The sequence below is a fragment of the Haliotis rufescens genome, unplaced genomic scaffold (genome assembly GCF_023055435.1).
Source record: "Haliotis rufescens isolate VD_foot unplaced genomic scaffold, xgHalRufe1.0.p SCAF_20, whole genome shotgun sequence".
NCBI lineage: Eukaryota > Metazoa > Mollusca > Gastropoda > Lepetellida > Haliotidae > Haliotis > Haliotis rufescens.
The window spans coordinates 14,000,375-14,013,814 of NW_025963891.1; the positions used below are offsets into that span (position 1 = coordinate 14,000,375).

The window sequence follows — 13,440 nt, forward strand, 5'->3', positions numbered from 1 at the left end:
AACCTGACTCCTCTCCTTTAACGTTTAATCCACCTGCTCTCGTCTGCGACGTCAACATGGCCTCCTACGATCCTACCGACCCTGAGATGCAGTATCTTGCTGTGGACCGCAAGAAATTGCTGAAGGAGCAGAACAAGTCCTTTGATGCCAAAAAATCGTGCTGGGCCCCTGATGCAGAGCAGGGTTTCCGTGCTGCAGAACTGAAGAGTACAAAGGGCGAAGAACTCACCGTCCTTATCCTTGAGACGAATGAGGTAATTTTCAAAAGGTTGATTGACATGTATTATTAATGGCCATTGTTATTATCCTTGAGAGACAAATAAGGAATTTGTAAATAAGATACTGTTATTTCAGCAATCTATATTGTTCATCATCGGCCAGTTGTGAATGCACGAAAACAAAGAGGTGTTGCTGCGAAGGAGACGAAAAGGGGGCGTACACTTTTATTAAGTTTCAACACAGTTTTATTGACACCTGTATATCATTAAAACAACCCTTTAAATTGCTTGTTATTTCAGACTAAGACGTTCAAAAAAGATGAAGTTCAATCGATGAACCCTCCCAAGTTCGAGAAGATCGAGGATATCGCCAACATGACCTACCTGAACGAAGCCGCCGTCCTGTATAACCTGAGGTCCAGATACACCTCTGGCATGATCTATGTAAGTGTCATACTATGTACATATATAAGATAAACCATATTACCAACATGAACCTTAAGATGTTTTATTAACAAAACAACCTCAGCGTAACAAATGACCATAAACTGATAATCTCCATCCTTCAGACATACTCTGGCTTGTTCTGCATCGCCATCAACCCCTACCGCCGTCTCCCCATCTACACCCCGTCCATCGTGGCCAAGTATAGGGGCAAGAGGAAGACCGAGATGCCTCCTCACTTGTTCTCCATCTCGGACAACGCCTACCAGTTCATGGTCCAAGGTAAGGTTTAGTCTGTTTTCTGCCATTAACAAATCACAATAAGTAACTAATATAAAAACAACAACAAAAGTTTGAAGGGCTAACCTAAAGGGTTAAATATTATATAAAAGTGTATACAGATACTCTTCATGCCCCTCTCACAAGACTTACATGTTACCAATATAATGATAAATACTACTTTTTGTTACAGATCGTGAAAATCAATCCATGCTGATCACGTAAGTTAGCTTTTGTGTGTACAATACAGTACAAGATCAAAGTGTCAGCATTTCAACTTTAGTAGTCATTATCTACCTATTTTGTGTTAAAATTCACATTCTGAAAAAACAATGAATAATTTTAGAAAGTAAAACAATATTTTAAATTTAATACCGATGTGTTATTAAAATAATAACATATATTAGCAAGCATTTAAAATTGATAATCACATTCAAATCAGTGGTGAATCTGGAGCCGGAAAGACTGAGAACACCAAGAAGGTCATCGCCTATTTCGCCTTTGTCGCCGCCGCCTCCAAAGGAGAAGGGGAACAAGAGGACAAGAAGGTGAGACGTGAAAGCTAACTTTCAGAAGCAATGTAAGAATTTCAGTTTTCGTTTCAGTTTCAATGATCGTTCTTAACATAACACGATTTTCAAATATATCCTGAGAATAAATGAAACATTCAGACTTCATCTTGATACATTTGATATACATTGTTTAGACACACACCTATTGTATCTTTGAAAGGGATCACTCGAAGATCAAATCGTGCAAGCTAATCCTGTTCTTGAGGCCTACGGAAACGCCAAGACATCCCGTAATAACAACTCCTCCAGATTCGTAAGTTTCTTTGAATATTGTTTACTACGGTGCTGTAATGTTTTTCCCGAAAATAGAAATAATATATGTTGCTGGCAGTTATACATAATCAAAGCACCATATATAATTAAGAATATGGCATATTTTGTCATTGTCCTAAACGTATCTCACTGCTTTATGTATTCACGAATGATTGTGAGACATTATTTTCCACTGCAGGGAAAATTCGTCCGAATTCACTTCGCGACATCTGGCAAAATCGCTGGTGCAGATATTGAAACATGTGAGTAACTTGACCACACTTGTTATAATCGTATATTAATGGTGATAAATGTACATAAAATGAATATATTATATTTCTATTCACATTACATTACTTATGTCTGTGAGACAAATTGACTACAATGGATTCTATCTTATTCCAGATCTTCTTGAGAAATCTCGCGTGACGTATCAACAATCTGTTGAAAGGAACTACCACATCTTCTACCAGATGCTGTCACAGGCTGTTCCATCTGTGTTAGGTAAGCATAACTACACATCATCATGCGTTAAACATAGCGTTAAAATCAACGAAAAATACATAATTTGAACTATTGCTAAATTCATTAATCCAAATCAATCTTTATTTACAGAGACGATTGTGGCCAAACCTGATGCTGGTCTGTACACCTTCATCAACCAGGGAGTCCTTACAGTCAACGGCATCGACGATGTTGAGGAGATGAAGATGACTGATGTTAGTTCCATAATTACACTCTTCATAAAACAGAATAAATTTTATGAACATGGTTTGCACAATTATTATCATTTTAGGTTGTACTGGAAATCGTAGAAATTCACTTTATATATAACAAAATCAGTAAAACCATTGTCTTTTTACTCAGCACCCCTCCCATGTTAACGTTCCATTTTCATTTAGGAAGCCTTTGATGTCCTGGGATTCACTGGGGATGAGAAAACGAGCGCCTATAAATGCACTGGTTCAATTTTGCACATGGGTGAGATGCAGTTCAAACAGAAGGGTGAACAGGCTGAGCCTGATGGAACTGCTGAGGCTGAGAAGGTTTCCTTCCTGTTGGGCGTCAACTGTGGAGACTTCCTGAAGGCTCTGTGTAAACCCAAGATCAAGGTAGCAATGGATTACGTCACTCAAGGACGAACCAAGAATCAGGTTCTCTATTCTGTTGGTGCTTTGTCCAAATCCCTCTACGATCGTGTGTTTAATTGGCTGGTCAAGAGAGTCAACCAATCATTGGATACCAAGAAACCCAGACAGTTCTTCATTGGCGTGCTGGATATTGCAGGGTTTGAGATCTTTGATGTAAGTAACACTCGTTTTTATAGTAGTAACAAAACATAATAGATGAAGTTATCAAAAGACATTCCATAAGTACTATTACGTTTCCGTTAACAGTGAGTTGTAACAAATAATGATTGTTCTTAGACTTACAAGATTGATATATGTCATACAGTTCAACAGCTTCGAGCAACTGTGCATCAACTACACTAACGAGCGCCTGCAGCAATTCTTCAACCACCACATGTTTGTGCTGGAGCAAGAAGAATACAAGAAGGAAGGCATAGTCTGGGAATTCATTGACTTCGGCATGGATTTACAGGCCTGCATTGAACTCATTGAAAAGGTAAAACTCTTCTCACATAATTGACTGTAATTGGTCAATTAGACTTTTGCATACTATTATAAACAGCATTATTATGCCTCGAAGTGAGATTGATCAGAGAGCAGATCTACTGACCCCACATGAGCCGGTATACCGTCAGTAAAAATCCAAGATGGTTGATACTGACCTAATATGAGACGGTATACCGTCAGTAACAGCCATCTTGGATTTTCCAACACCCACCTCACATATTTCACATGGAAATTCAGGTACCAAAATTCGTTATTTGACACTGTTTTGTGTTTTACTATCATTAATTGTGATGTGCAAGGGCAATAATCTGTTTTTAGATCACATTCGTGACTTTATTGATAAAGATTATAGTTAAAATTTTCAACAAGGTTTGGTCTCTAAGGTTTGAAGTCTCCCTTTGACCCTTCACGTCAACGTACGGTTGTAAGTGTCAAGTTTTCATTTTGACATGACACGTGCGATATGGATACCAGAGAGTGTAAACTTTTCGGCATAATAAATTCGTTATGGTGTCTTTAGTTGCCGTATACGGTGTCATATTAGGTAAGCACGCGCCTCGCCCAATATTTTTCTGCTAACCTAATATGACACAATATACGGCAACTAAAGACATCATAACTAATATGATTATGTTGATAAACATAGCACAGAGCTGAAAAAGATAACACTACGATCTTCTCGTAACCAGATATTCTATAAATGATCATGTTACAGCCTTTGGGTATACTGTCCATCTTGGAAGAGGAGTGCATGTTCCCCAAAGCATCTGACAAGAGCTTTAAAGACAAACTGTCCGAGAACCACATGGGCAAGTCTCCAAACTTCCTTAAGCCAAATAAGTCAATGAAGGGAGGTCAACACGGTGACTTCGCCCTGAAGCACTACGCTGGAACAGTTCCCTATAACATTGGAGGCTGGCTCGAGAAGAACAAGGACCCTGTCAATGAGACCATTGTTGATCTCCTGAAACAGTCTAAAGAACCACTTGTGCAGTTGCTCTTCACTCCAGCTGAAGCAGGTGTGTAGGTTAGGGTTAGGGTCAGGGTTAGGGTTATGTCACTCATGCTCAAATGAAATGCTTGTAGTTGCTTTATGTATGTAAGTTCAACATGAACGACATAGGAATTCACAAAAGAAGCACATTAAAGACTATATTCATAAGTTATTTCAAAACTCTAATGATGGCAAACATCCCTCTCTGAATAAATAATGTATATCCCGTCAATGTTTCAGATGCTGCAGCAGCTGCTGGTGCCGGTAAGAAGAAGAAGAAGAGTTCTGCTTTCCAGACAATCTCTGCCACTCACAGGGTAGGATTATATTCATTTATATCTTTCACTGTGCTATTTAAAAGTGTATAGTGAGCCAAACATACCTTATACATTTATACTTTAGCATTTTAAAAACTCACCGTGACATGGTAGAATTTATGCAGAAATTCTCACTCACTCACTTCCTCTCAAAAGAGAGTATATTAAGATCCCTCATACATTTATACTTAAGTAATTTTCAAAACTCAACGTAACTATGTCAAACATTCTCACTCACGAACTCACTTACTCTCAAAACATTAAAACCGCCTGATGTAAGAGATCATAATGAAATGTATTTGTTTCAGGAATCGCTAAACAAGCTGATGAAGAACTTGTACACAACCCACCCACACTTTGTCCGATGTATCATCCCCAACGAGACCAAAACACCAGGTGCGTACAGAAGTTACATTCGTTTCTTTGATTGAACATAACATGCTGTGAATCGTATCATGTATACAAAGTAAAGTTTGATGTCATTGAAAATAGGTCGACCTGTCATTGTTCTAATGAAGATGAACTGGATTTCTATTTCCAGGTCTGATTGATGCTGGTCTCGTGCTCCACCAGCTTCAGTGTAATGGTGTACTTGAAGGAATCCGTATCTGCAGAAAGGGCTTTCCCAGCAGAGTCGTGTACTCTGAATTCAAACAAAGGTGAAACATGTTCGCCTTGATCAATGTTCAATATGTTTATTTACTGTAGGGTGATATATTCAACACATTGATCTCGTCATTGTCATTCGTTTCCATTTTTTGATTTGCATGTGTTTCATTTAACATTAACAAATATTTAAATGAGGTTTTCTTTTGTTTACAAACAGATACTCCATCTTGGCCCCCAATGCTATTCCCCAAGGCTTCGTTGAGGGCAAAGTCGTCTCTGGGAAAATCTTGGAGGCTCTGCAAATGAACCCAGATGAGTATCGTCTGGGCAATACCAAAGTGTTTTTCAAGGCCGGTGTCCTCGGTCACCTTGAGGAACTTCGTGACGAGCGTCTGTCAACGATTGTGGCTCTCTTCCAAGCTCACATACGCGGCTACTTAATGAGGACATACCTAAAGAATCTTCATGACAAGAGGTAACCATCAGTGATCACGTAACCTATCAACTTTATTGTTTTAATTAAACACTTGATGTTTCTGTCTTCTCTTGAACATGTACGAAAAGGCGCTTTTAGAAAATGGTTATTGTCATTATAGAATTTCCTTTTTAGAGTTGCCCTGGAAATGATTCAGAAGAATATCCGCAAATGGCTGGCTATGAGGAACTGGTGCTGGTGGAGATTCTACACCAAGGTCAAGCCTCTTCTCAGTATTGCTGCTGCTGAAGATGAAATGAAACAAAAGGAGGAAGCACTGGCCAAAACAAAGGGAGAGCTGGAGAAGATCACGTCCAGATCAAAGGAACTCGAGGAACAGAACGTTACCTTGATGCAGGCTAAAAATGATCTATTCCTAGAGGTCCAGACAAAGCAAGACACCATCGATGACTGCGAAGAAAGAGTTGAGCAGTTGCTTAAACAGAAAAATGACTTTGAAACTCAACTGAAGGAACTGGAGGAGCGTCTCTTGGATGAGGAAGATGTAAATGCTGATGCTGTTGAGAAGAAGAAGCAAATGGAAACCGAAAACAACGAGCTGAAGAAAGATATAGAGGAACTTGAGAGATGCCTTGATAAGGTATGTAAATAATCTCTCGAGTTGGGATTCGTTGTAATTAAAGCAGATAATTAAAAGAACGTAATTAATTAGATACTATGCAATGAAACTGCCCAGTAATGGTCCACAAGATATAGGTCAGGAAACGGTGGTTAAGATGTCTGGTACACTGCAATTCGCTATCTGTGCCTTAAAGATTTAGGGGTCCCATCTGAACCTTCTCAGTACCATATTACGATCGTGGGATTCACCAGAATGGTAAACGTCTAAGGCCTACATCACTTTAGGCTTATCTCGCATTACGATGACAAACGATGATACTTTCCAAAGGAATTTTAAACAAAGCTCACATAAAGGTGTTTTTCTGTTGTAGGCTGAACAAGGAACCAAAACCAAAGAAAACCAAATCAGAACCCTAGAAGATGAAATTGCACAAAAAGATGAAGCTATGGCTAAATTATCAAAGAACAAGAAGGACATTGAATCCCAAAACCAGAAAACAGCTGACGCTCTTCAGGCTGAAGAAGACAAGGTGAACCACCTTACTAAATTAAAAACCAAACTAGAACATTCTCTAGATGATATGGAGGACGCTCTTGAACGTGAGAAAAAGGTGCGAGCTGACGTTGAGAAGGTCAAGAGAAAGTTGGAACAAGATCTGAAGATGACACAGGAAGTTGTTGAAGAACTGGAGCGCATTAGGCGTGAAATGGAAGACACAATTAAGAGGTACTGTGGTGTTTTACACAAGAATAAGTTTATTGTCATTTGTACTTCGTACGTGTTTACAGTGTTAAAATGTAGAGGAAAGGTAATTACTTGATGACGATGTGATTGTCACGTATTTCCTTTAATCAGGAAGGACAAAGATATGGACACAATAAGCGCACAACTTGAAGATGAGCAAGGTCATGGGGCTCAACTTCAGAGAAAAATCAAGGAGTTGCAGGTATAAAAATAAACCGTTCTTTATTTTCATGCTCAATGTACAGCCTAAACACATCACTGATGAAAATTATTTGTGTCTTCAGGACAAATTAATTTCGTAATATAACCCTCAATATGAACACTAAACCAAACATATAGATCGATTCATCAGCCTTCTGGTCCTAATTTAGGCTCACATTGAGGAACTTGAGGAGGAACTAGAAGCAGAAAGACAATCACGATGCAAGGTTGAGAAGCAAAGGATGGAGTTTGCTCGTGAACTTGAAGAACTTTCTGAACGTTTGGACGAAGCTGGTGGTGCCACGTCAATTCAGGTATATCCTTCAGGCTACAAAAGAAATATATGCCATTTCAAAGATCTTGAGTATTATCACTGACACACTGAAAAGTTTTTTTGTCCCTGATCGTGGGAGTATTTTGTATATTTCTGTTTGACAATTATAATAATATAACAAAACGCATGATTTTCATAACTATATTTGATCTGTTCATATTGTGACAGGTTGAGCTAAACAAGAAACGGGAACATGAGATTCTAAAGATGCGCCGGGATCTTGAAGAAAGTGCTATTCACCATGAAACACAGATTACTGTCTTTCGTAAGAAACACCAAGATGCTGTCAACGAGCTCAGTGATCAGCTTGAACAACTACTCAAACTGAAGAGCAAGTAAGTGATGTGATGTAATTTTACACTCGCGAGTCATTTGTAATTGACAATAATTGATTGAATTCATCAAGCACATTTTGACCTATGTTGAACCCCTATTTCAATCATGTCCTCAGACTCGAGAAGGAGAATCAAATAATGAAGGGGGAAATTGATGAACTTCAAGCCCAGCTTGATCACGTCAAGAAGAACAGGGTAAGCAACTGCATGTGTTTGTCTATTGATTGATAATGTCATTGCGTTCTTTAGATGAAACAATATTTCTAATATCTAAACGATGTCAATAAACTGAAAAAGAATCCATAAACTGCTTCTTCAATGAACTATATTAGAACCCATCTCCCTCTCAGGGTTGCTCCGAAAAGATGTCCAAACAGGTGGAGACCCATATCACCGAGATGAACGTGACGATTGAAGAGGGAACTCGACAAATCAATGAAATCCAGTCCCAAAAGTTCAAACTACAGACAGAATGTAGTGACCTCACCCGTCAGCTCGAGGAGGCTGAACATCACGTCAGTCACCTGAGTAAAGAGAAATCCACTCTGTCTAGTCACTTGGAGGAAGCCAAGACACGTTTGGAGGAAGAGTCAAGGGTAGGTTATTCACATAATCTATTCGCATTATTATTTTAGTCAACATAGTCAACAAGAGTAAGTGAATAACGTTAATGGCACGGCAAAACTATTATTCACAATACTGACTGTTAGAAATGTTTCTTATTATTGATATTTCATTTGAAATGCAAACATTACATGTGCATTTGTCTATTAACGTGAACGCTAATGTATCACATCTCAATAACGTCTTCTGCAGATTCGCATGAAACTCCAATCTGATGTTCGAAACCTGAACTCGGATATGGTGAGCATTCGTGATCAGCTAGAGGAAGAACACGAGAGGACTGCCACACTTCAACGTCAGCTGGCTAAGGCGAACAATGAAGCTCAGCAGTGGAAGTCCAAGTTCGAGACTGAGGGCATTTGTAGGATGGAAGAAATTGAAGAGTCCAGGTAACAAATAGGTTAATTTCTTGAAAGGTATCTTTAAAAAATTATATTAACACAATTGTTTTGTTTGGCTTTGACAGACATGTAAAACTCCTATAGAAGAGTTATAAATGTTGAGTGGTTCAGAAGAATTATATAATTTGTGTCTGGTTGCAATAGAAATGTTTGGTTCTTCAGGCGTCGTCTCCAGGTTAAGCTGACAGAGTCAGAACAATGCCTACAAACAGCCTATGCCAAGTGCAATGCGCTGGAGAAGGTCAAATTTAGACTACAGGGAGAATTAGAAGATCTCATGGTTGATGTTGATAGGGTAAGTACATGTTGTACATGGTATTCTCATTAATAAATAACAAAAAGCGACAACGTCCTTTCCATAATCATAAGAAAGCTCTGCCCAAAACACAGTCAATAGTACGATTCCGACTATATCATTAGTACGTGTTCACAAATCATTATAAAATAGTGATGATACCAGGTGTTCGCGAAAGGTGAAAAAGGAAGCAAAAGAGTCGAGAACAAAGGCGGATTACTAAATTACTTACAACCGACTCTTTGAACTTTCATTGCTTCTATATCCTTATAACATGTTTCAAAATTAATCATGGTCATCTCTGTGAACAGGTTTTGTTTTATCTGTAGCTAATGGCTTTTTATGTACATGCACTTGCTGTAGTGATATGCATCATTCCAACCAAAACGCACTTCAGGCTAACGCAACATCTACGACCTTGGAGAAGAAGCAGAGAATGTTTGACAGGACGGTGCAGGAATGGCAGGTCAAGGTCACCAACTTGCATACAGAGCTAGAAGTTTCTCAAAAAGAGTCACGTAACTACTCAACTGATCTCTTCCGGTTCCGTAGTCAAGTTGAGGAATACCATAGTCAAGTGGAGACTTTAACAAGAGAAAACAAAAACTTGTCTGGTATGTGTCTTCGTGCTTTTTACGGATACTTATGAAATTATGTAACAGGTGCCCTACTATATGAAACATCACGGACTCATCTTTATAAATTAAATCTTTATAAATTGTCTTAAATTGTCTCGGTTGTCTATATTCAGTATTATTTTCATTCTTAAGTTTACTTAATCAGCAATGATACATTTTTACATGTATATTTTCATATACTCTTCCGCTTGGAATCTTTCAGTTGAAGTCCGGGAAGTAACTTCTCAGTTAAGTGACGGAGGCCGTGGCGTTCACGACGTCGAGAAGATGTGCAAACGTCTCCAGATGGAGAAGGAGGAACTCCAGACTGCCCTGGAGGAGGCTGAGTCCTCTCTAGAACAGGAGGAGGCCAAGGTGACGAGGATAACTTTGGAGTTGGCTCAAGTCAGAGCCGACATTGACAGACGTATAGCAGAGAAGGAAGAAGACTTTGAGAACACTCGGTGAGATATTGATATTATACATTTTTCTACAGACTTTCTTTTTCTTGCCTTAACCAATCACTTAATGAAACAATTTATCCGTTCGATGTCAAACAATGTAAGACCAAAGAATACCAGACAGTTTTATTGCCTCAGTGTAGAAGTGTCTAACAAGCTAAGTAGTTCATATAGGATTTTTATTTAAAGCTTATTGATCATGCATATGTATTTCTGCAGTCGCAACCATCAAAAGGTTATGGCGTCCCTGCAAATCAGTTTGGAATCCGAAACCAAGGGCAAGAATGACGCCATGAAGATCAAGAAGAAATTAGAACAAGACATCAATGAGCTTGAGATCGCCCTTGATGCAGCAAATCGTTCTCGTGTTGAGGCTGAGACAGGTTCCAAGAAATACAACGTTGAGATCAGGGTATATAATATGTCCCACAATCATTCTTAAGAATTCGACATATACAACAGCAGGTTATAAGAGGTTTCCGTCAATTCTCAGATATCGCTAGAATCAGCTTAACCATTTTTGCAGACATAAGTTTATCGAAATGATATTGGGATATATTTCGTGGAAGATCTCAACACTCAAATTTGATTTTTGATTTTAGGAGCTGTACATTAAGATCGAGGACTTCCAGAGATCACGTGAAGAGTCTCGCGAAGCCTACCAGTCTCTTGAACGCCGCTGTAACATACTAAAGGGAGAGAGTGAGGAGATGCGCACATCTCTGGAGTCGTCTGAACGCGCCCGCAAGACCGCCGAACTTGAACTGAATGACATCACAGCACGCATGAACATGCTTACTGTCCAGATCACCTCAACCTCAAGCCAGAAGAGGAAGTTTGAAAGCGACTTCACTGCAATGCAGGTGAGACGACAGTTAAGAATCAGATATTTTAAAACAAACATTAATGTACTGAGTATGATCAACTGAGGAACCTGTGATTGTGTAGAGTAAAGTTCTTTAAGCGCCAGGATCCTCGGACGGTGGACTTGAATTTATGACAGTCCCCGATTACGACCATTGGCCGCTTTGGGCTTTGATGATAAAAATTGAAGCCCCGAAATGGCAATAACGTGATGTCCATTGTCAAAACATTTCTGATTGATTTTGTTGTTTCACAGGGACCTATCATGATTGCACCTTAATCCAGAATCAACAAGTGCACAGAAAAAAAACGTGTTTCATAGTTAGCAAGCTGTCATAGCTTCTTTTGCTCCAACTCTTTTCTCCTGAAGCCAGTAAACAACAAGTTTTGGAAAGGTCATGTGCACCTGTCTAATGCATTAATTATTTATTGTTATTTTCTACAGTCCGACCTTGATGACATGAGAAGCCAAATCAAGTTATCCGATGGGTTAATACATGTGCAAATGCCCAACACAGTTATCATGTATTTTCATTGTTGCAGTCTGACCTGGATGATATGCACAGCCAAATCAAGATATCCGAGGAGAACTGTAAGCGCGCTGTTGCTGATTTCACCCGTGTGTCTGAAGAGCTCCGAGTTGAGCAGAACAACAGCAGGCAGCTGATGAAGGTCAAGATGCACTTTGAGAGTCAAGTGAAGGAGCTTCTGATCCGAATTGAGGAAACCGAGGGCTTGGGAATCAAGGGTGGCAGGAAGATGATCCAGAAACTCGAACATAAGGTGGGTGTTATGCGGCAAAGTTGTAGCCTGTTGCATTCCAACAGTATAATACTAGTATATATGTAATGGGATATCAAATATATGTCAAACTAATCATCTACGCAAAAATGAACAAATTAGTGTGAAAGTATTTAATTATCACAAACTGTGATATTGCCTTATTCAGTAGTGTTGTATATCTTCATTTCTAATCGTTTAGATTCGTGCACTGAATTCTGAGCTTGAGAACGAGCAGCGCCTTCATGCGGAAACCCGGAAAAGTTTTCGTTTTGCGGAACGTCGTCTGAAGGATCTAGTTTTCCAAGCTGAAGAGGACAGGAAGACCCAGGAGAGACTCCAGGAGACTGTGGACAAACTGAATGCTAAACTGAAGGCCTACAGGATACATATTGAGGAAGTGGTAAGTGAAGACATATTCACTTTGAACACTCACCTGTATCAATCTGAATGTATTAAACATTTACCGGTGGTAAAAGGATGGGTTCATCCTCTACAATGCAGCTTTTACTGTCAATCGGGCTCATGCAAAGTTAATTGAGGTTCAATAACCAACACTGAACCTTTTTATATTGTAATGCCTTATCATATTCAGTTAATATCGTTTCAATAGAAACTGTGTCCTTATTATCTCCCCGCACATATATCAATTATTTGGATTAGGCTACATCAGACCACAACAAAGAAGTTGTTATCCATAAATTGTGTCTACTTTGTCATCCGTCATCTTCTAAGAAAAGCCTATCAAACAATACATAAGACCAAACAATTGATAGTTGGAGAAGGAACTATGATCACAATGACTAATTTCCACAGCAAACCCCAAATTTCATATAAACTCGATTATACGTGAACCTATTTCCGTTGCTTCCAGGAGGAGATTGCGACCATGAACCTGGGGAAGTTCCGCAAGATGCAGCAGGACCTGGAGTACGCTGAGGAGAGAGCCGACTCCGCTGAGGCAACTGTCCAGAAACTCAGAGTCAAGAACCGCGTCTCTGTTTCCGTCGTTCGCAGCTACTCGAAGACGACTCAATAACTCATGTTGGCTGGCCTTCCAATGAAGTGATCACTGTTCAATATATAAACCTTATTTATTGATAAGCCTCCTTGTTTGAAAGTCAATAAAGCATATTTATGAAAAGGTTTTCTGTCCTACCTAGCGATCCACATCACTGTCAGCTTTTACCTACACATGCATTTATCCCAAAAGCGTTAATATACTATTTATCCCTCAAGACCATTGTCACTATATTAGTTACTAAACATATCCACTACATAGTACCTTCTCACTCCACATCATTCAAGTTGTATAAGTTACTAAACTTCTGCACTGCACAGTGCCTTCTAACACCAGACATTCATCCTATATTAGTTACTTAACATATCCACTACATACTACCA

At 39.2% G+C, this 13,440-nt stretch overlaps 1 protein-coding gene across 1 annotated transcript; it reads left to right on the forward strand.

Annotated features, from left to right (window-relative positions):
- LOC124132105 (myosin heavy chain, striated muscle-like) lies at nucleotides 1–13,180 on the forward strand. The gene is made up of 33 exons (XM_048400872.1): nucleotides 1–254; nucleotides 519–662; nucleotides 788–944; nucleotides 1,135–1,162; nucleotides 1,384–1,489; nucleotides 1,674–1,766; nucleotides 1,965–2,028; nucleotides 2,171–2,269; nucleotides 2,381–2,484; nucleotides 2,668–3,069; nucleotides 3,221–3,391; nucleotides 4,118–4,421; nucleotides 4,637–4,713; nucleotides 5,022–5,109; nucleotides 5,255–5,372; nucleotides 5,540–5,797; nucleotides 5,933–6,398; nucleotides 6,751–7,106; nucleotides 7,236–7,326; nucleotides 7,496–7,639; nucleotides 7,828–7,994; nucleotides 8,111–8,189; nucleotides 8,345–8,590; nucleotides 8,811–9,007; nucleotides 9,182–9,314; nucleotides 9,712–9,928; nucleotides 10,155–10,395; nucleotides 10,612–10,804; nucleotides 10,995–11,255; nucleotides 11,702–11,728; nucleotides 11,827–12,039; nucleotides 12,239–12,439; nucleotides 12,911–13,180. The coding sequence occupies exons 1-33, from the start codon at nucleotides 57–59 to the stop codon at nucleotides 13,073–13,075; spliced, it is 5,808 nt and encodes a 1,935-aa protein (XP_048256829.1). The 5' UTR covers nucleotides 1–56; the 3' UTR covers nucleotides 13,076–13,180.
- Nucleotides 13,181–13,440: the final 260 nt, after the last annotated feature.

Coding starts and splice junctions, on each gene's coding strand:
- LOC124132105 (XM_048400872.1), top strand. CDS start 57: ATGGCCTCCTACGATCCTACCGACCCTGAGATGCAGTATCTTGCTGTG. Junction 2,029..2,170: donor TGGTGCAGATATTGAAACAT/GTGAGTAACTTG, acceptor ATCTTATTCCAG/ATCTTCTTGAGAAATCTCGC. Junction 2,270..2,380: donor GGCTGTTCCATCTGTGTTAG/GTAAGCATAACT, acceptor CTTTATTTACAG/AGACGATTGTGGCCAAACCT.